General features: G+C 43.5%; 1 protein-coding gene across 2 annotated transcripts in view; it reads right to left on the bottom strand.

Moving 5' to 3' along the window:
- Serinc5 (serine incorporator 5) overlaps nt 1-10,442 on the bottom strand; it is a 98,613-nt gene extending 88,171 nt beyond the window's left edge. Inside the window, exon 1 of one of the 2 annotated variants that reach the window (XM_074077216.1) lies at nt 10,254-10,442. In XM_074077216.1, coding sequence (XP_073933317.1) covers nt 10,254-10,280 — 27 coding nt within the window. In that variant the 5' untranslated portion in view covers nt 10,281-10,442. Of the gene's footprint in view, nt 1-9,880; nt 10,125-10,253 lie in introns of those variants that run through there. The other variant, XM_074077218.1, reaches the window with a different exon arrangement.
- Between the last annotated feature and the right edge of the window lie 12,642 nt (nt 10,443-23,084).

Raw genomic sequence — 23,084 nt, 5'->3', positions numbered from 1 at the left:
CCCACAAAGGACCCCGAAGCCACCTCCCCTTTTCCCAGGGAGCAAAGGTCCAAAGCACAGGGCACAAACCCTCAATCGGATGGGAAGAAATTCTGTCCCACAGATGGGTGCTAGGAAACCCAGAATCAGGACATGAGTAGACCTAGTTACAGTCTTTGAATTATATTATTCTAGATACCCAATGAATACTTTTCGGGATTGTTGGCTTTAAGACAAAAATAAGAGCAAAAGAAGTAAGTCAACAGTGTCCTAGAGTCCCCAGGGATAACACTAACAAAGCTGAGCAGTTTATGGATACAGAATCCTCTTACAGAGAGCAGTTCCATTACTATGGTTACAAAATACTGTCATTGTTTCTGAGAACACCCCTGGAGATCAAAGAGCATGGGTCAAGAACAAAAGACTGAATTCTTCCCAAGTTCCTCCTCACTAAGCCTAGGGGCTTCAGGAGAGTGGGCCCTAAACTAATTACTGAGCTAGAATTCAAGAACAAGAAACTAGGAAAGAAATTCCACTTGCAATTAGCCAGTTTATAAAAATAATACGTAAGCAAACACAAGGCTGATTTTCCTTCTCCCCTCATCATCTTTTTGAAAATAATGATTTAAGGAGTTGTGTATGTGTTTTTCCTACTTTTGTTTTGACTAGACAGTTTTCATGAGAAGGAAAAAATGCTGTCTAGTCACTATATGTTGTAACATTACTTCAAACCCACAAAGTGTTTCAAAACTTGTTCTGTGATACAAAACCCAATCTAAGTTTTTCCATAACAGCTGTTTTCCGAAAACATCAGCAACTTCAATCTCAAAAGGCAAACTACAGAAGAAAAGCCCAAAAACCCTATTTCCTTTCAAATGCAAACAGATGTTTTATATAATCAAAGCAATCCACTATTTGAATACCCTACACACTACACTAACTCTCAGATTATATTCTAAAATCTTTTAAAACAGCATTAATATGCAAGCTAGGGGATGTTTTAAAATAATTTTTACAAGGCTTACACAGGTTCACTGAGCACTACTTGGGAAACCCAATATGTGGGGACAATGACCATGGTTTGGATTTGTAATTCCATGGATACTGCTCTCAACAACCAATCACAACACTAAATTCAACTGACAACAGCAATATGAATGTAAATTACCTAACCAGGCTGCTTGACTCAGGCACTAAGAGAAGGCATGATCTTCATTTATTAGGCGAGTACTACCACCTTTTTAAGATAAAAACATCTTGCTCTAGGGATGAAAGAACTTCAGGCCTTGGCTTCCCCCGACACACACCCACACCCCACCTTGCTCTGAAATACAAGTAGGCAATGCCATAAGCACTGCACTGTCCTCTCTGAGGGTTCTTTTGGTGGGACTGGGGTTTGAATTTAGGGCTTCTGAATTGCAAAACGGATGTTCCCCAGCTCGAGCCACACCTCCACTCCGTCTGAAGTTTCTAAGTGGTGACTACATTAAAACCCCTGAAAACTGATGAGTGAAACTTCAGAGTCTCCCACTCCACTCATTCCCAAATAGTCAAGCTGTGTGGGAAATCCACAGGCCATATTTACACAAAAATGGTGGAGGAGCAAGCTAATGAGGCAGGGGTGTTAACTTTATCTCTAGCACAGAATGAGTCAGAAGCTGCCTTCCACTCCCAACAGACTAGACTGGCTTCTCCTGGGCTCTCGGGGCACATCCCACTCAGCCTTGACACAGCCCAAGGCTATTTGTCAGCTCGCCTGGGTCAGCTAGCAAGCAGCCCTAGAAAACAAATGGGAAGGTGCCACCTTGGTGCCAGCTCTCCCTCACACTGCACCCTTCACTCCCGAGTGGTGAAGGTGTAAGAGACAGAACTTAGCTTCTGGACAATCTGAACTGGGCTGCACCACCAAAGACATCTTGGAGCTGTCCTTTCCATATCAGCTCACTGTAAGCACATCAGTGAACAGTTTAATTCAGCAGGATAACCACCTATGTCAGTTCAGTATATCAAGTGTGCAGGCATTTTACCGTATTTTGCCCACACTTTGTAAAAATGGGCAGAAAAATAGAAGTGCCTTATATGAATGGTAAGAAGCATAGGACTCAGGGCAGGGTGCAATGGCTCAAGCCTGTAATCCAGGACTTGGAGGCGAAGATCAGGAGGATCATGCTATAAGGCCAGCCTGTACAAAAAAATTAGTAAGATCCAATCTCAACAAACAAACCAGGATGGTGGTGCAGACTTGTAATCCCAGCTACAGAAGAGGCATGGGTAGGAGGATTATAGTCCACAGGTAGCCCCTGAGCAAAACTGTGAGACCCTGTCTGAAAAATAACTAAGGCAAATAACTAAGGGCTGGGGGCATGGCTCAAGTGGTAGAACACCTGCTTAGCAAGCACCCCTGAGTTCAAAACCCAGTAAGTACCACCAGAAGAGGAGGAGGAGGAGAAAGAAGAGGAAGAAGCAGCACAGTATGTAAAACAAAGATGGGCACCTTCAAACAGGAAAAACAGTACTCAAATACTATTGAACAGATGATATCTGTGCAAATAACTGTAAAGAAAAAGCTAAAAGTTAAAGAAAACTAGAAATCAACTGAAATACATATCACCAATGATGACCTCTAAAGCAGGTATAAGCTGGCATTTTTCTCATTTTTAGGGACTAGAAACACATTCAAGCCTGTTAACGCATTAGCCCATTCATTAACTGGCTTTCACACCTTCAACTTTTACACCTCTAAAGATGGTAGAGCCCTATCTACATCTGAATATAAACCCAGAGAATCTTAATGGCTGCAAATTAGTGGCTGGGGGAGGTAAGAACTTCAAATACAGTACTTATAATCCTGATGTTGTTAAGTAAAGTCGTGTATATTAAATAGAATTGACTAGATAGAAAACATCAACAGCTTTCTCTGGGTAATGATAAGTGATTTTCCCCCAGCAGTTCACAAATACCCCCACATTGTTTGAAAGAATATCAGTCATGGAAAGAATGAGTATATGTGTGCCTGGATTCCTTCCAGGAGTGGAAGCAACGTGTGAAATGATGAGGACCAAAGATTTCCAAACACTGTCAACAAAGAGCCACAGAGAACAAGAGCTATGTAACCAAGAGCATGCCACAGGGCGTTCAGCTGCATCATGCTAAGAGAAGAGAGCACGCCATCCCTCCAGTCAATAAACTTCCTGTAAGTGCCATGACCCAGGAGCAGGCGGTATGGGCAGGTCTAAGCACAAATCCTGTGAGGACTCCTAGAATAAGAGAAACACCACTAGTGAGGACTTATTTCTTGAGCTGGGCCTTGAAAGTAGAAATGTGGGTTTTATAGAGAAGAAGAAAGAACACTTCAGAGGTGTCATTATATTGTGGTGTGTAATGTACTCTGTGGTAAGTCTTCCTGGACTGGGCGTGAGTTAAGCTACAGTCTGAAGGAGGTTCCATCACTTGTCCTGAGGAGGGAGACCCACCAGCTGACTCCTCATCCAAGGGGGTACTCGAAAGGAATCTCCTGTGTGGGCTTCAGTTACCTGTGACTCAAATGCCACCAGCATCTGTGAATCAGCATATGATAAGAACTATAAGAATGTCCTAGGCACATACAGATTCTACCTAAACCCCTGTACTATGGAACTAGGCCAGCCCCTCAACATGGCTTCTAGCCACACAAGACCAATCTCCTTCTGAGCCCCAGTCTGGAGGAGTTCAGGGCTGTCAAAAGAATTCACTGTTTGTCCCAGCCCACAAGTCCCCCATTCAAGGCCCCTGGCCTCCTTTTCTTAAGGCACCTACTATGAAGGACTTAACACTCGTGAATCCTTTCTTCATCCCTCAGAGATGGTTATGTACAGCCTGAACTCTATGTGCATGGGTTCCCCATCCTTGGATTCAACCAACCAAGGATAATATTTGGGGGAGGGGGGGAGAATGTGTTTGTGCTGAACATCTACAGACTTTCCTCACCATTATTCCCTAAGCAGTACAGTGGAACAAGTACAGGCACATCATTTACACTGCATTTAAAGTACAGGAGAGGAAGTGCATAGGTTATCTGAAATACCATGCCGTTTTATGAAAGGGACTTGAGCATTCACAGATTTTGGTATAGGGAGATTCTGGGACCATTCCCCATGGATACCAAGAGGCAGGGACAATGATTCAAGAGGACCTAAAAGCCATTCCTTTTACAATGTAATCAGCAAGAACAGGGCTCCTGTCTCTCAGGCTCTGTGGAAGGACAGAAATCTAACTTTGATCAAAGCCAGCTAGCAGGCACAGCTGTCTTATATTTACATTGACCAACCTTCTAACTTCCTGACCTCCACCTGAGCTGCTACTTACCCTCTACCCTCTTCCCTACTCCCTTCTCCCTTTCAAAGGCCCACTGACTTCTGCACAACAGGAATTCAGTTCTTTCCCAGGAATAGTTACTGAGTGAAATCTTCAACTAATGCTTTAACTAATGTCTCTCTTTGTTTCCCTTTAACAATAAACAGTCCTTGTTGCATTCAAGGCTTTGTTAATCACACAGTCCTTGTTGCATTCAAGGCTTTGTTAATTAAGATAATAGGCATTAGAAGTGAGTTTTCATCGGGGAGAAATTCCAATGACCAAAAAATACAATCTGGCTGGAAATACCTAGACCTGGGCATCCCTGCCCTTGAGTGAACTGGCTTAAAGGAGATGGAGACTTTACTCTGAATGGCAACCATGGGCTGGATCCATCCACAGGGTGACAGTCTTGTTTGCCTGAACCCAACCAGGAAGGTAGCCAAGTCTCTCCTACTAGAATGTTGTTACATTTACCCCAGGTGAATTTTTCGTGCAAAATGCAGGCCACAGCACTAAGGACAAACAGCTGGAACTTCACAGAGCTTCAGAACAGGCTATAAGACTATTCTGTACATGGCTTACTAACATTTGTTTGTAACTTTGCTGTTATAACCTGGACCAGGAAGAAGAAGCAACTAACCCTCACTCACTCATACCTACTCTCAGCCAACAATTTTACCAAAAAAGTCTAATTAATTTTACCCTCAGGCTGGGCACTGGAGCCTCACTCTAGCTACTTAATCCTAGCTATTAAGAAGACAGAATCAGGAGGACTGAGGTTCAAAGCCAGCCAGAGCAAATAGTCTTCGAGCGCCAATCTCGAAAATACCTAACACAAAAAAAAGGCTTGGTGGAGTGGCTCAAGTGGTAGAACACAGGCGGGAGGCCCTGAGTTCAAAACACCAGTACTGGGGGGAAAAAAAAAACACCTGCCTTTGGTCGACTCTAAACCGTTATCAATTCATACTGTACTAATAAGAATAATAAGGAATAGCCGTCTAACACAGACGTTGTCCAACATAAGCCAGGTGGACCAGCAGTCAAAGACCTGGATGTACCACCATGGAACATCACTAAGTTAATCTATTTCTCTGGAAAAGCAGATCAAGTAAAACATACCCACTTCACAGGGTTGTTGCAAAGAATGAATGATACATTTGTAAAAACAGATCCCATGCTGTGTGTTCCAAGTAGATTTCAGCTATCATCATCACCACCAATGCTTATACTTGCCTGCAGAAAACCCTCCCGACCCTGACCCTGACCCTGAATTGTCTTGGAAGGGTTATCTAGATTTTTAACACAGATCTCATTTCACTTCTGACTGTGTACTGTAATTTCCAATAGCTACCTTCCCCAACACCTCCACTCCCCACAAGCCCATAAGCTAGGAGAGCAGTTTTTGTCTGTCACCCTGTCCCTGGGGGCCTTCTAGTGCTCTGTTCCCAGAAGGTGTTGCATGACCACTTCCCTGTAATCTTTGCCTCCGTTAGCCAAGAGCTGATGACCTAGAGACTGTCCTGGTGCAGGCAGATAATAACCACTATAAAAAGATTTGGAGCATTACCACATCCTGCAGGTTTATCTCTGTTATCTCATGTAATCACAATAACGCTAAGAAGCACTGTCACACCCATTCTCCAGCTAAGGAAAACTGAGGTTAGAGGATAAGTTACTTCTCCTTAGGCACAACAGCTCACATAAATCCAAAATCTCATCTCAAACTTCCCCCTTGACTTAAATATCCTGCTGCTGGCTTGCTAGTCTGTTTTCTGTTGCTGTGACTGCACATCTGACACTAGGTAATTTATAAGGAAAAGAATCTTAAAAGCTCTGGAGGCTGGGAAGCCAAAGAGCATGGCATGGGCACTATTTGGCATCTGGTGAGGGCTTTCTTACTGCACCAAGTGCACCAGAGATTCTATCACCGAGCTACTTCCTTGGTAACGCATCAATCTAAGAATGGACCCAACCACCACCCCAAACCCCACCCTATTCTAAACACCATTAATATAGGAATTTCCAACACAGGAAATTCGGGGGACACGGACTTGCTGTCTCCATTTAATTTACAATAGACATCTTGAATATCGGACTTGCTGTCTCCATTTAATTTACAATAGACATCTTGAATATAACAGAGCAAAACAAAACTATGGGCTTTGCTAGCCAAATGTCCACCTCCCTCTCAGCCCCCTACTTCAACTCAGTAAATGCCATCAGCTAGCTGCTCAGGTGCTTAGTCCAAAATCTAAGTCTCTCTCCTTCCAACAGCCCACTTCTAATCCACACTCTACCTCTAAAATCTAGTTCCAGCTCTGTATGCAGAAGCCAATGACATCTCACTGTACCCACTCTTACTGCCAAAGCCTAAACTGAGGTACTGAGCTCTCTCCTTCCTAGACTACAGTAACACCAGGTCACCAGGATTCAAGCTCCATCAGGAAAGGATTTTTGTTCACTTTTGAAGCCTAAAACACTGCTTGCACATACATGGAAGTAGTTAAGGAATATTCATTGTAGCAGGTGTGGTAGTGAATGCAAGTTCAAGGCCAGTGTGGGCTTCACAGTACATGAGTTTGCCGCCAGCCAGCATAGGAAAACCTTTAAAAAAAAAATCCACTGAGTGAACAGTTCGGACTACTCTCCCTACCGCTCCTCTATCCCTGATTCAGTCCAGTTTTCTTTTTTTTTTGGTACTATGGCTTGAACTCTGGACCTACACCTTGAGCCACTCCAACAGCCCTTTTTTGGTGACAGATTTTTTTCAAGATAGTCTCACGAACTATTTGCCTAGGCTGGCTTCGAACCACAATTCTCCTGATTGCTACCTACTGAGGAGCTAGGATTATAAGTGAAAGCCACTAAGCACCCGGCTACAGTCCAGTCTTTATAGCACCCAAAGAGATCTTCCAAGTCTAAATCAAACCACAGCTCAGCCCTGCTCAAATCCTTTCACAGCCTCACACTGCAACCAGAATAAAACCCAAACTCCAAGGGAGGTCTGTTAGCTGCTAGCAGGAACTTTTAGATACTTGGGGGGAGGGGGAGGGGACGAGGCACAGCCTCTTAGAACTACTGCCATCCCTTCTGTTGTTTGTAGAAAATAAAGCACTCCAGAGAAAATTGCAAGGAACCAGACTAAGCCAGCTGAAATCACCTATCTAAACTTCTAGGTAATCTAGAGTAAATTTTGCTCATTACATTCCCACTATAGTGCTAAATTTCCTAATCTGGAGACCGTCCTGTTAGCCATCTTTGAACATGCAATGTATAAAGAGGCCTGATCTTAAACAGAGCATGCTCAGGAAGGTGGTCGCCTGCCATGAGATAAGTCTTTCCAATATGAATATGCATAAGCCATCTTAAAGAAATTCCCTTGTGATGCAGAAATTATTTTAATGTTACTGCACTGAAAACTCTTATCTGTAATAGTGTACCAGATTACTTAGCAGAATATTTACAAGTTTCTGTTGACCTTGTTGATTGAGCATGGCTACTAAATATTATGTAATAAAAGGCATTGATCATAAAAAAAAAAAAAAAAAAAAAAAAAAAAAAAAAGAAATTCCCTTGTCCTCTGGGGTTTTTTTTTGAGGGGGGGTGGCTTTGAGAGTTCTCCCCAGTGCTTTTCTTACTTGCTACAAGAAATAAACCTCTCTTCACTTTTTTTTTGTGGTATGGGATTTGAACTCAGGGTCTCCTGCTCTCTAGGCAGGGCTCTACCACTTGAGCCACTCTACCAGCCTGGGTGTGCTTAGTGGCTTTGCACTCACCAGGGATCAGACCCATTGTGTTTGACTACAGGCTAAAAATCTACAGCCACATTTGGCCAGACCCAACTCTGATCCTATTTATGGCACCCTAGTCCCTGTAGACTACCTCCTATTCCTCCAACACCCTGGAAGACTCCTTACCCAGAACTTTCTGTGGGGGCCTCCCTCTTTTCATTGATCATCTTAATTCCAGTGGCACCTTTTTAGACAAGCTCCTCCCTCAGTCCCCTCAAGGCTGTTGTATGCAAGGCCTCCCAAGGCCTTGTTCCAGGACCAGTGAATTTATGGTTTCATTGTTTACATGCTTATGGAACTCCCACCCCCCACACACAAGCTCTGAGATAAGACATAGATAAGTTTTTTGGCTTCCTGCTACCTCCTGACACATAGGTGGATACACAACTGGCCAGCTTAGCTTCTGATGCTGCTGTGAGGTTTTCCCAAGTTCTTTTTGCCCGGTGATGGGGATTTGAACCAAGCCTGGTGCCTGCTAGGCAAGCCAGTAAGCTACATACAACCCCAGCCCTTCACTTAAAACTCCTTAACAGCCCCATAGAAAATCATGGTGGCACAGGCAGCTCACTGCACAGAAACCTACCACAGTGAGGCTTGGAGCAGTACTGAGAAAGCAGAAGTTACTGTCCTGTGATGAACAGCCAGGATTTGGTTCTTTCCAAGTCCCAAGAGGGGGATTTTAGAAACGAGTCATTATATCTTGGCAAAATATCAATCATACCAATAACTCTGTTAGAAAACCAATTTGAGTACTGGCAGTAGTCATCAGAGCCAGAAATTAGGCAATCAGTGTCACTAAAAGAACCTCAAGGAGCTTTCAAATGACCCAGAAGAACAGACGCTCCCAAATATTGTAATTACTATATAATGAAAAGTGTTAAGTCCAATTAGAAAGAAATCTCAGAACAACAAAAAAAAAGTAAAGAATTTGCAGAGAACTGGGGGTGCAGTTCAGTAGCAGAGTGCTTGCCTAGTATACACATGCAGGAAGCCCTGGGGTCAACCCCCCCAGCAACCTTTTGTGGTCCATCTTGGTCTCAAGCAACATGGGAAGGAGTAAGCATTCCTATCCTCTCTATTTCCTTGCCTGACACAGGGAAGAAGTCACTTTACCTCAAAGCTTCAATTCCTCATCTCTGAAAATGCTAGCTTGAATGCATGCCAAGCAGAGAATTAGACCTGAGAAACCCAGATAACTCCGCATGGCCACCCCAAAGGGGACAGACTATCTGCCTCTGTAATCGGTCTGTACTGAAACTCACAGCCGAGACTGTCCCTTCGCTGAATGTAACAAGAACACCATGCACCTGAATGCTCTCTCCTCCGCGGTCAGGTTCACTTTTGAAAACACACTATTAAAATGCTACAGAAATACTAATAACCAACAGGGATGGGGGAGGGCGTTCTTCATCCACAAAGCTTGAACCTACTTCGTTTTTTCTAACCATGCAAGAAGGAGTGTAATGAACACGAAAGTTCTAAAATCTACCAATTCTGCTCTGGTGCCCTACTAACCGGTAGGAGACGCCTACCCCAAGTGGACACACATGGTTTAGATATCGCAAGTCAATGCGAGGTTACAAAACAGGTTCCGGCACGCTAAACTGCAAAGAGGGCTGTGAAGGCTAGCGCAATGCCCAGACAGTCGAGCTAGTTACTGCCCAGTTAGTGACCTGGGTCGGTAAACTCAGAAAGCAGGGCAGAGCCTTCCCAGCGTCCACTCCTGCGTCCCTGGAAATCGGACTTCGAGACGGTCTCAACCGCACAGCGCCCACCTTCTAGGCTTCGGAATGCCACATGCCACCTGCCCGGGCAGTCTGCCTCGAGTTTGGTCCAGGGTATAGCAAAGGAGACGTGGTCCAAACCTCCGTCCTTTCCTGGGTTCATCTGACTACGGCGATCGGCGACACTCACTCGTGCCTTGGGTGAAGGTGACATCCCCGGAGCTGTCGGGATTCCCAGCTCGCGCCCGACACGCCTGGCCACGAACGGGAAGACCTCGGTGTGGCCTCTCCGGCTCCCCCACGTCCCTTCTCACCCGCCCGCCCGCGGCCCCGAGTGTCCCGACTGCTGCGCACCGAGCTGCAGCCCGGACCTCCTGCCCTGTCCACCGATCTGACAACCCGCGCGGCGCCCGGCCTCGCTCACCTGGCCCGCACAGCACTGGGCAGACATCGCGGCGGCCGACGACCTCCGGGCGCGCCCCGCTCCCCGCGCCACTCGGGGCCCCTCTGGCTCCAGCGAGCGCCCTGCTCCTCTCACCCAGCGCCCACGCCGAGCCGTCCCAGCTGAGAGCGGGGCACCGTGGCCTGGGTAAAAACAACCGCCGCCAAGCCCCGCCCCAGCCCGCTGGCCCCGCCCCGCGCGGCTGGCCCCGCCCCTTCCCGGGCGGCCGAGCAGGCTTGCTCCCCGCCCGCACTTCCGCTGGCGTCAGACTGCACCGCCGCTGTGGTCACTTCCCAGTGAGGCGCGGGGCTCCGATGTCCACTCCTCCGTCCAAGGCTCCCGGGCTTGTCCCCTCGCCAAGGCCGCGCTCGGTTCCTAGCCGGAGATCTGGAGCTTTGAGTGTCCTGCACCGATTCGGCCCAGTGGGGATCGCCGGGTTCTGGGCTGCGCTCTGCTCGCTCCAAATGAAATAGCCCCGAGATCCCTGTTCTTGAAATCCCGTTGCCTCCCCCAGCGTCTGCCAAGAAAACTTTTCACTTTGGAAGCTCTCTCCAATCTGTCCCAACTTCCTCACATCCCAAGGCTGCTCTGCCCGAGGTTCCCACAGCACTTTGCGGGATCCGGTATGCGCTTTCCTAGGTGCTGCATTTTCCGGCCTCTCCTCCCCTGCCAGCCTGAGAGCCTAGGGACTCAGTTTGAGTCCTTGCTACCTTGCTAAAGAGGATCCCCAGTAATTCCTTGTTCTGAGCAGAAAGCAGAAAAACACCCTCCTAATTTTTCTCTCTACCCAGAGCTCCTCAGAGCCACTTCAACAAGAGTAAAGGTATTTCTGTTAGGGTGACTTTTGTGCCAGACCCTTTGCTCTTTCAAATAAACAGTGCAATTGAATGTAGCAGTTGAAGCCCAGAGGGTTAAATAACGCCCAAAGCCTCACAAAGTGACGAGCAAAACTGAAGCTGGAACACACGCGTCAGATCCTGTGGCACACACAAGATTTGACCTACACTGACAGAGCCTTTGGCACAGGAGTATCTTTTTGGGCAGTTTAGGAGTTGGAGACTAAGGAAAGTTATATGGTCTTCAGTCCTTGCGTTATAAAAAATGCAGGCTCTTCCATCATCTTAGATCCAGGCATTTGGAGGGAGAGATAATGGAACAGGCCCTACTCAGAGCCAGGAAAAATGATGAGGAGAGTTGGTTCTAATACAAACAGGAAAATGAGTAACCAAATCAGACCAGCACAGCAACCTGCTGGATGGTAGGTAGCCTGGGACTCATCAGAAACCAGGACCTCAATGGGGCTTTGCAGTAGGCTTTGCTGTTTGCTGCAGGGAGGGCCATTCATTCAGATCTGGATCTGGAGATCTGGGATCTGGAGAAACCAGTTGGGCATCTAGCGTTTCAGTCCTATGAAGAGCCTAGCAGCTGGGGAGGTGGTGGGTGGAGGAAAAAATCTACCAATGTTTCCTCTTTCAGGGAAAACGGGGCTCAGGAAGCTGGCAAACCCTCACCAGAGACCATTAGGTAGGGTCAGAGCTAAGCCCCAGTCTTCCTACCCCCGGAGTCCTGTGTTCTTTTCCAAAGCCATGCCAGTGGGACGATTCTGTGAGTATATATGAATACCAGCCTCCTGGAGAAAGACCATAAGTCTTATCCTGGGGATAGGGCTGGGGTTGTAACTCAAAGTATTTTTTCCTAGAATGCTTAAGGCCCTGGGTTCAATCCCCAGCTCAGCAAAAAATAAAATAACTTGTGGACTTTTAGAATGCACCCCAAGGTACCAGAAAAGGATAATGAAAGTCTGACCTTCCAGAGTCAGGTAGTTGCAAATTCTAACCACCAAGAACTGGCTGGGTAACATGACCTGTTTGCTCTTCTGCAAAACCAGACTAATAGAACATTTTCTAAGAATTAGATAAATTCACCTCTACAGACATGCAGTACAGGCCTGGCCTCCTTGAAGTGCTGACTAAAGGGTAGCTCCAAAATGTTAAAACGATTTCAAAAAAATTATCTATGACTTTCTTATCTGGTCCCAGTCACTTCAAGAGCTGTGGGCTATGGTGCAAACATGACTGAGTCTAAAGACATAAATAAGCATCCTGCAAATGGCACAGAAATGGCATTTAAAAAAACTGATTATAAACATATTGGAGAGAAAAAGAGGGAGGGAAGGAAGGAAGAGAAGGAGGGAGGAAAGGATGATGACAGAGATACGAACCTCTTAAGGGGCTGGACCTGAGTTTTTGAGGAATACTCACTTTGCCAAGAAACACAACAAAAAGAGCCTGAAGGGCTGTAGGTAAAATTCAGCAGTAGAGCAGCTGTCTAGAATACTGGAGGCCTTGGGTTTGATCCCTAGCACTAGGAAAGAGGAGAAAGAGAGAAGAAAAAATAAAAAAGAAAAATAGAGGCTGAAGATGCAGGCTAGCAAAGCTATCCATACATTTGCTGAAGCTATCAGGCCTTCCTGAAGCTCAAAAACAAGACCCCAAAGCATCGGCTGCAAGTTCAATTGACTTGTCTATATTGCTCACCAAGCCCAGGAAGCATGTTCATGCCCACAGGGCCAAGGCTAGCTCAGACAACCAAGACCCAAAGCCAAGCAAAGGCAAGGCTGAAGCAGCTCCAGTTCTGGCTCCACTTCAAAGTCCCCAGGGTGTCCAGACACCCACAGTCTCCAGAGTAGAGACCTCTGTACAGAAGGACTGGGATTGTAACAGCTACTTAGAAAGTGCTTTTGCTAAAAAGCACTAACTCCTTATGTAGGCCCACAAATTAATTAAAAGCAGGAGAAAAGTTTGGCATCCCTGCCTTCATTTTCCATCTGCCTCCTTTACTGAGTCTCTCTCCCCTGCAATTACCTTGGGTTCCAAAACAGACAGAACTGATCAACAGCATCATTATGGCAAGGGAACAAACTACCCCCAAGGAAAGGATCAGCAGAGCCTCACAGGCCAGACCACCCACAAATGAGGACAATTACCTATGAAGAGGAGGCTGCACCTTGGAACAGAGGTAATTATCTCATTAGAACCAGATTGCTCCCCTGAAGTGATGACAGCAATGACAACTTCTCAGGAACCCCTTGCAGAACCAGAACTGAGATAATGTTCAACCAGGCCCTACTTTGCCTGGGCTACCAGTGCTCAGCTCCCTCCTCATCTCTCTCTCTTTTTTTTTTTTTTTTTTTTTTTTTGGTGGTACTGGGGCTTGAACTCAGGACCTACACTTTAAGCCACTCAACCAGCCATTTTTTTTTTATTCATATGTGCATACAAGGCTTGGGTCATTTCTCCCCCCTGCCCCCACCCCCTCCCTTACCACCCACTCCGCCCCCTCCCTCTCCCCGCCACCCCCTCAATACCCAGCAGAAACTATTTTGCCCTTATTTCTAATTTTTCAACCAGCCATTTTTTTTGTGATGGTTTTTTTTGAGATAGAGTCTCAGGTCTCATGAACTATTTGCCCGGGCTGGTTTCAACCTGTGATTCTCCTGATCTCTGCCTCCTGAGTAGCTAAAATTATAGGCATGAGACACAGGCACCTGGTTCCCCATCTCTTTATTTGGTGTATTGGGGCAAATGGCCAGACCTGACCATGTGGAACCCCTAGAGTTAGATGTCTAGCCTAGAACTGCAATTACAAAGTGACTTCTGGGCTGTCATCTACCTGTGGCTAATGTCCTCCTCGGTACAAATAGGTACAGATAAACCTGAGGCAGGATCTGTCAGTCAAAATAAGAGAAAATATTCTATTCAGACTCTTACCCCACTCCACATTCAAAGATCTCAAAGCCATGTGTTCAGGTTTCCCCACCTTCCTGGCTCTGAGGACTTTGCAGTTACTATGTTAGGTCTGGGTAGAAGCACCCTTTATATCTGGGACTGGTTAACAAAGTAAAGTTAATGTTAGCAGAGGAAACACAAAACAGTGGCACCTTAATCTTTATTTTTAAGTACTCTGCAGACGTTTTCAAATGAGACATGATGTTCCTAACATGAAGGTGGTCGTACAGTCAAGGTTTTTGATGTGGATTTTTCAGGAACAAGCAGTAACACATCTATTTTAGTAAGACTGTAGCTTTTGGCAGACCATGTGAAATATTTTCTCCGCAAAAATTTTCTTAAATCAACTGAATTAGCTTCTTTTATACAATATAATTATATATGCATATATAACTTTATAAATAGCTGGCTTATAATTTGGTGTTTATTTTCCCCTCTTGAATTTGAAGATTCTTGGTGGAGGTCAATGTTGAATTTTAAAACACCACACATAGAACTGAAAGTAGTGGTATCATTAAAGAAGAACAGTATAATCTTGGAAAACCCCTTTATTTCTACCTTTAGTAAATTTAGGAAACTTCATCATGAATTTTATTTTCTATCCAAGAACTGCTTAAAAGTCAGTAACATTGATTATTCCCTAAAACATTTAACAGTGCTAGGAAAAACCTTGCAAAGTATGCGATTGGTTTTGTTATTATTGTTTTGTCACTGGGAAGAGGATTCTCTGACAGGAGAAAGGAAATTTCTACTCAATTTCCCGCTCACCCACTGGAACCAAGATCTTTGAAATCCATAACAAAAAGCATTTTTAAGAGGTTTCACAAAAGGAAAATTCACAAGCTGTATGACCAGCAAACATTTATTTAGCCAAGACAAAGTAGAGAGAAATAGAAAAGGGAAAGAGAGCCGGGCACCAGTGCCTCACACCTGTAATCCTAGCTATTGGGAGACTGAGATCAGGAAGATTGTGGTTTGAGGCCAGCCCAAGCAAATAGTTCATAAGACCCCATCTTCAAAATAAACAGAGCAGATGGACTGGAGGTATGGCTCAAGCAGTAGAGTGCCTGCTTTCAAAAACAAAGCCCTAAGTTCAAAACCCAACAGTCACACAAGAAAGAGAGAGAGAGACAGAGAGACAGAAAGAAAGAAAACCCTCTGATGCACAAGCAGTGGGAACGAAGAGGCTCAAATGGTGGTCCTTGTTTCATGTATATATTCATACCCTCTGAGCTGGGAGAGTCTAGCCTGAATCTCCACCTAGACATGTGGTCACCTAGGAACCATCCATCATTTTACCAAGTTCCTATTACTTGCTAAGTTGCTACTATTGGAACACAGAGAAAATAGGTCTAGAATAGGTCTTATTGCTCAAAGCATGGACACAATCAGCCCAGAGTGGTCTTCTTGTTACTCAAAGTGTGGAGATGATGGCTTTAACATTTGGAGCATTCCTTTTTGGCCAAAGAATACATTCACCACAACACTTTCTATTCTCATGTCTCCTACTCATGCAAGAAGATTGCAACTGACTTACTGCATGTCTAAAAGAGGGGAGGGTGATGGAAGGAATGCTTGCTGCTCTTAGGTATAGTCATCATATGTTCACCTTCCCTTCCTGGTTCTGTCTTCATTCCTGAATTTGGCTTAATTTATATAGTTTTTTTCCTGATTTCCCTATTACCTTATCTATCTATCCTATCTATCAGTTTGGCAGTGTTGGGAATTGAACCCAGGGCCTGGTATATCCTACACAAGCACTCTAACACTGTCCCCCACCCCCATCTCTCTGCTGATTATTAAGTGTAAAAAAGAGACGTTTCTCTGATCTTCATTTATAAAGTCTCTGGGGACCTCAATCTAGTGGTTGAAGTTTAATTCATTTTAATCAAAAGCAAACGACAAAGGATTCATTTAGAAATATAGTCAAGCATGATGGTGTACACGTGTAATCCCAGTACTCAGGAGGCTGAGACAAGAGGATTGTGAATTTCAGGCTAGCCTAGACTAAATAGTAAGACCCCGTCATAAATAAATAACAAACAAACTGTAAATTTGGGAGCCCCAGGCAAAAAATAATAAGAGCCCTGTAGTACCCCACCCCATTCCTTCTTGTAAGTGTACTGTTCTTTATTTGTATTAAATTAATATATGTACAATTTTTTAAATCTTGATAATATTACAAAACAAAATGAAAACAGCATCTCTCATCTCTACACCCTGCCTTTTAGTCCCCTTCACAGAGGCAACCATTTTCAATTATAGCAGTTCTGTTTAACTTGCAAGGTTTTCTTTCTACATGTACTTGATTTTCTTCATTTGTCCCTCTGGTCTGTCATAATTCTTATCTCCCAGATCATCAAAATGTCAGTTCCATTTTCCTCAACAGTCCTCTTCTTCCAGAACCCTTCACACTGCTATTCCAACCTGCACCCCTTCAGGATGCTATTGCACGGTTGTCACCCTGGGACTCCACTTTGCCACTGTCTTCTATTGCTCATCTGGTTTTCTGGAGGTCATATCTACTTTCTTGGTTAACTATCCTTGTTGGTGGAGCACATCAGCAGCTCCATTTAGAACCCCTCCTTTGAATCCTGAATTTGCTTTCCTTGAGCTACCTGACTTAAAAAATTATTCATCTTCCTTCCTTCGTTTGTTTGTGTGTTTGTTTGAGACAGTCTCACTATGTATCCCTAGCTGGCCTGGAACTCGAAATCCTTCTGCCTCAGCCTCTTGAGTGCTGGGTTTACAGATGTGAGCCATTACACCTAGCAATAATGATTTATTAATACAATAATTTTTTCTGTGTTGGGATTTGAACTCAGGGCCTCATGCATAGTAGTCAGGGGCTCTACCACTGAGCTACACTCTCAGCCCTTCCTTTTTATTTTTACTCGTTTCCTTTTTGTTAGGATCAAATCCAGAACCTTAGGAAATGTGAGGCAAGCATTCTACTGAGTCCCATCCCTAGTCTTTAGCCCTTCCTTTTCAACACTAATCCCCTCATGGTGCTATCTGTCTCCTTTAATTTCAGTACCTCTTGTATCTTCCATTTTTTCTTCAAAGCATTTTCAGTCCTTCCTTTCTACTGAATCATTCTCTAGCTACAAACATGGTTAGATTTTTCCTAAATTAAACAATAACCAAAACCTCACTTTGGTCTAGCTGCCACCTTGCCCCTCTTTTTTTATCTTAAAACTTATAAAAAACAAACTTAGTATCCTATTGCCCTGGAACCTTCTCTGGCCTGGTTTCTGCTCCTCCAGGTCACAAGAGCTGTTCCCTAAATCACTGCAGTCTCCTGCTTTGGTTTGACTGGAGTAATAACTCCTTAACCTTTTAACTCTTTATCCAAGGGCAAAGAAAATTGAATGTAACTTCACTAATTCTTATTGAAAGGAATTTTTAAAGACTGCATTTCATTTTTCAAGTTCAAATATTGACTGCAAATAGACTTTAAAAGTGTTGCTGGTTCATGACTTTGAGGGCAGATGATTTAGAGAACAAGAGGAATCTTTGTATAATTATCATCAGTTCTTTTGTAAGTATGGAACGCTAATGATTCTTCAGCACTGGAATGACACTTTGAAAGTTTTGCCTCAATATTTTAAAGATCCTCCCTTTAATCCCTTTCACATTATTAATTTGCTTGGCAAGACCTTTGAGTATAGATAGTACAAAGGAAAATACTCCTTTACAACCCTCCAGGGAACCCGAATTCCACATTAATGAAGACGGTAGAGGCTAAACAGGTTTTGCAGCCCTGCTCAACCCTTCTGGGAACATATTAATTTTAATTTTTTAGTTCTCTTAGATTAGAGCCCTAGTCTTGATGTAAATGGAAGAGAAATATAGTCCCCATCTCTAAATAGTATCAATTACACACAGATTTTGAGTTAATCCTTTTGAAGGAGGATCCAATTCTTACCTAACTCCATTTTGTCTTTCTCTAACCCATGCTATTCTGAGTTGCTCTTTCTCTCAGTTTATCTTAAATTCTGGATGCCAGGTCTGAGATCAACATCTTATGAAGTGAGTGGAGTTTACCCCCTGAGCAGCAGCAATTTCCTTAACACCAATAGGACTCTATGAGACCAGTTCCAAGAAAATGATGGACCTAACCAAGGTTACCAGCTGTGCAAACTCCTTCAACTCTTTACCCCTATATTACCTCAAGGCTGCTTTTGATGCCCAAAAGACAGTCCATAGAGCTATCTTCTTAGTTCTGCCACACTGAAAGTAAAGTTTATGCTTATTTCCTGTTTCACCACCAACTTCTCTGCCTGTTCTTTTGGAACAAGTGGCTGAATCTAGTCTCTTAGGACTCCCAGAGTTGGTTCTCTGTTCTAAGACTCCAGTAACATTTGTGTTAAGAAAACTCAGCAAATGGCCAGCAAACCTTTGCCTCTTTAAGTTAAAGTATGTTATTGTCTTCAAGAAGTATTTGTGTACATGTTGTGCTGGGAATTGAACCCAGGGCTTCACACATGCTAGGCAAGCCTTGTACCACTGAGCTACATCTGCAGCCCTTATTAGATCTTTGAAAGAATCCATTTTCTTCACTTAAGCATGAATAGTTGGGGGATCAAGAAAATAAATAATACAACTACTTTTTAATTTTGTCATAAAATGTAAAAAGCACTTTTTTAAAAAAAATTTTTATTTTATTCATATGTGCATACAATGTTTGGGTCATTTCTCCACCCTTACCCCCACCCCCTCCCTTACCCCCCTTACCTCTGCTACCCCCGGCAGAAACTATTTTGCCCTTATGGCTAATTTTGTTGAAGAGAGAGTATAAGCAATAATAGGAAGGACCAAGGGTTTTTGATAGTTGAGATAAGGAGAGCTATACAGGGAGTTGACTCACATTAATTTCCTGTGCATGTGTGTTACCTTCTAAGTTAATTCTTCTCGAACTAACCTTTTCTCTAGTTCCTGGTCCCCTTCTCCTATTGGCCTCCATTGCTTAAAAAGCACTTTAAAGACAGCTAATTCTTCTGCATTCCCAGGAAAATTATTCTGACTTCATTGGTTTTAAACTATGTGAGATATACACTCACCTGTCCAAACTCAGAGAATGGACTCAGAGACACATGGAGTACAGTGAAAGTGAGACTTTAATGGTAACCTTGCAAAATCAGATGCCTGGCTGACCAGACACTGCAAGCTGTTACAATAAGCATTATATTGTCTAGTGCAAAGTCCCTATTCCCCCCGCCCCGTTCCCAATTGGCTAATTGCTATGGAGTGTACATTCTTCCCACCCCACTTTATTACCTAGATTTCCTATTGGGGTATTGAAAATATGACTGTTGGGATTGGTCAAATCTCAGAGGTGGGCTTTAGGTGGTTATCTTCCTCCTTTGTGGTGGAAAGGCCTCCCTGTGTGTGTGCTTTCTGGGACATAAACAGTTTTTACCCATGCCTCACTCTATTACGATTTACGCCTTCCAGTTTACGTTTCCTTATGAGTTGTCCCTCCCCCAACATCCGCAAGCAAGTGGCTAGGGTAAAAGGCCTTGCCTTGAAAATGGAGCACCACTGGCTTAATTTCTAACAAATTCAACTCCCCAAAATGCCCCGTGTCCTGATTTCAAGTACACACATTCAGATATGTTTAAGGTTGATGAAAGGCGGAAGGGAGACAAAAGTCAGAGCAGTCTCAGTGTCTTTCTCTCTCTCTCTCTCTCTCTCTCTCTCTCTCTCCAGTTTTCCTGGTTAATCCATTCTAATTATTTTCAAGAAGGGAAGTACAAGAGATGAGCCCATTTCTTTAAATACAAGCACTTTTTGTTGTCTTGTCTTTCAATGTGTATTTAAAGAAAAATCCTGTTGTCACTCTTCAATTCACTGTATGTGATGCATCTTTGAAGTGAGCTCTCCTGAAGTGATTGGTTTTAACAGAACCACAGCCAGTTACTGCCTGTGTAATGGTATAGCTTCATGAAATCAATCAAAGTCTTTCATTGAGGATTTCTCTTGAAAGATGTTTATATTGTTCTGTGAAGGACAAACAGGCAAGGAGCTTCCTGAGGTTTCATAGAAAAACAATCCAGCCTATTGATTCAGTGCCAGAAGTTTTAAAGTCAACAGTAGGAGAATTTTAATGGCTGAAAAAAGATAGTGAGAAAATGTTGAAAACCCAGTTGTTTTCTTTCTTTTTTTCTTCTTTAGGACCATTTCATTTTTGGTTCTCACTCAAATACAAAAGGAATACACCCAACAAAGAAAGTTAATGATTCTAAAATCCAAATGAGAAGTTTAGAAACAGCTACTTTAAAAAGAAAGAAAAAAAGATGCATGTATTGAACTGATACCAATCAACCGATCAATAATTTTTTATTTTCTTTCTTTCTTTCTTCTTTTTTTGAGACCCAGTCTGGCCTCAAACTCACAATTGTCCTGCCTCAGCCTCCCAACTGCTGTAATTACACCCATGTGCTGCTGATACAGGACTTAGGCGGGGAGTTAGGAAATGTGATGACTGAGAATGATGGCTTAGATGATAATAAGGAGTCATATCCTAGACTGCTGACTTTAATCAAATGACTGCTGACCTGTGGCCCCTATAGCCTGTCCAAAATGACAGCCCCAGCTGACCATCCAAAGCCAAGAATATTGCTTGACATATGGAAGGAGTTGATGACACATAACCCAGTCTCTACAAGTAAATCACACATTAATCCAGTTTTCCAGGACTGAACAGTCCCATGTCCACACACCTCAATAAAAGCTTGAGGTCTTGTAACCTCCAGTGCAGTGCTCCTTCTTGAGCCTGTCCACTCTCCTGACTGGAGGTATATTTTTGCTTTGCTTTCACTTTGCTTTGCATCAATAAACCTGCTCTGCCTTAAGTCTCTTCTGTCTCCATCCTTGTATTCTTTACCTGATGAGACCAAGAACTTTCTGGGCCCCCCAGACCCAGTGATCTGAATCAAGTGACACTATCATGCCTGGTTCAGAATTTTTTGTTTTGTGTTGTAAAAGGGTAAAACTATAACAATTTAATTCCATAAAAGTGTTCCAATTAGTCAAGAAAAAGGAGTTTGTTTTTGTAGTTCAAAGAGGGCTTGTAGTGGGTTGGGGTATGGCTCAAGTAGTAGAATGGTTGCCTCGCAATTGTGAGGCCCTGAGTTCAATCCTCAGTATCACAAATAATCAGCTCATCACAGTTGACTCAGAGAGCCCAACATATCTCCCCAGCTGCTCCCCACGTATACTAAAAAAAAAGGTGTGGGGGGACTTGTCCTAAGTGAGCTATGTCAGAAACATAGATGGATACATTTGTCAAGTCTTCCCACAATGTCAGAATGTATTGAATATCGATAAATTCACAAGTTACATCAATTTCATTGACATTAATTTGCCAAATGCTACTGATTTTTACTTGATAAAGGTAGCCATTGGTGATCAGACGTTCTTTTAGTCCAATCTTTTTTTTTTTTCTTTTGGTGGTACTATGGTTTGACTCAGCGCCTTGCAATTGCTAGGCAGGTACTCAACCATTTGAGCCACTCTGCCAGCCCAATTCCAGTCTTAATTACTAATGTTCACTCTCAGATCACATAATACATGTCACACAGTGATGTGTTTGTGTGTGTGTGTGTGTGATATGAAGAATGGCTAAGAAAGGGTTAAAGAGGCTGCAGTGTTTAAAGTGGCCCTATTGAAGGCAAGAGCATAGAGCTGAAGGGAAGAGAGTAACTGCAGGTGGTTGGATAAGAGTTTGAGGCACAAGGTTGGTCTGGGTGCAGAGTTGATTTGAGGCTTACTGGCTTACTAATCCTGATTTAATTTGATTACTTCACAGGTGGTAATATTTTATTTATGCAAATAAGCTAATCAGTCTGTGCTTTGTGATTTGTACTGGACAGATGGTGACCATTTACTTTCACAAACAAAATGTAGGGTCATTTTGCCTCAGCATTTGCGCTCAAAATGGGGGAAACTGCTGTTTTATAAAAATGGAGTCACTCAGAGCAAGGCACAGCCTGAAAATTACTGTTCCATAACTTAGAGCAGAGCACAGCCTGGCTGCCATAGGACTGAAGAAAGTTGAAACAAAAAGTAAATTGGTCATTTCAAAGTTACTTTCCCTGTGAGGTAGGTCAGGGAAGCAGAACAATACAAAACTTACTTTGTTTAGCATCAGGTTACATTTTTGTGTGTAAGGATTATGGCAGGGAGACTTTCGTTATCATGCCAGTTAAAACTGAACAATTTGGGGCTAGGGATGTAGCCCAGCGCTCTAGTATTTGCCTAGCATGGGTTTCATCTTCAATACTATAGGAAAAAAAGGGGGGGAAAACCTGGATGATTTGGAGATATTGGCTGTTTCTCTCTAATCCTGACCTCATGAAAGGTCAGATAAGCAGCTCAGTTTTGCTGGGTGATATGCAATTTTAGTATGAGTGACTCCATTTTGATTTTTGACTTGGTCTGTTGGGTCCTAGTGCAGGCACTTTGTCCAAAACAATGACATCTTATCATTCTTATTTAACAATGGATTTTCTATGACAATTCTGTAACAGGGTCTCCTTGAAAATTGGGAAATGTAAAGAAGACACTGTTTTTGGCCTAATAAGCTATCCTTTATTTCTCCCTCCCAGCTTCCTATGGGCAATCATCTCAGAGTGAGAAGGAAGCTGAACAGAAACTGCCCCCAATGCTCTGGAACCCAGGAGGATGTCAGCAGAACCTGAAAGACTAGATTTGCAACCCCATACAACCTGATGGACTACTACCTGATGGGCTACTTGCTTTTGTTCTTCTACTCAATCCTGAAGACACTGCAGGTTAAGGGAAGGCAGATTCTTATCCTGACCAGCTACCCTATTTTGGCTCTGTCATTAATAAACTATTTTCATACTTTTCTTTTTCTTTCTTTCTTTTTTTTTTTTTTTTCATTTCTTTTCTTTCTGAGACAGGGTCTTGCTTTATAGTCCAGGCTGGCCTCAAATTTACGATCCTCCTCTCTTAGCTTCCCAAGTGCTAGGATTACAAGTATGCACCACCATACCTG

The sequence above is a fragment of the Castor canadensis genome, chromosome 6, assembly GCF_047511655.1.
Source record: "Castor canadensis chromosome 6, mCasCan1.hap1v2, whole genome shotgun sequence".
Taxonomy (NCBI): Eukaryota; Metazoa; Chordata; class Mammalia; order Rodentia; family Castoridae; genus Castor; species Castor canadensis.
The sequence above is the reverse complement of the archived record's forward strand: the minus strand, read 5'-3'. Positions and strand labels throughout refer to the sequence as shown.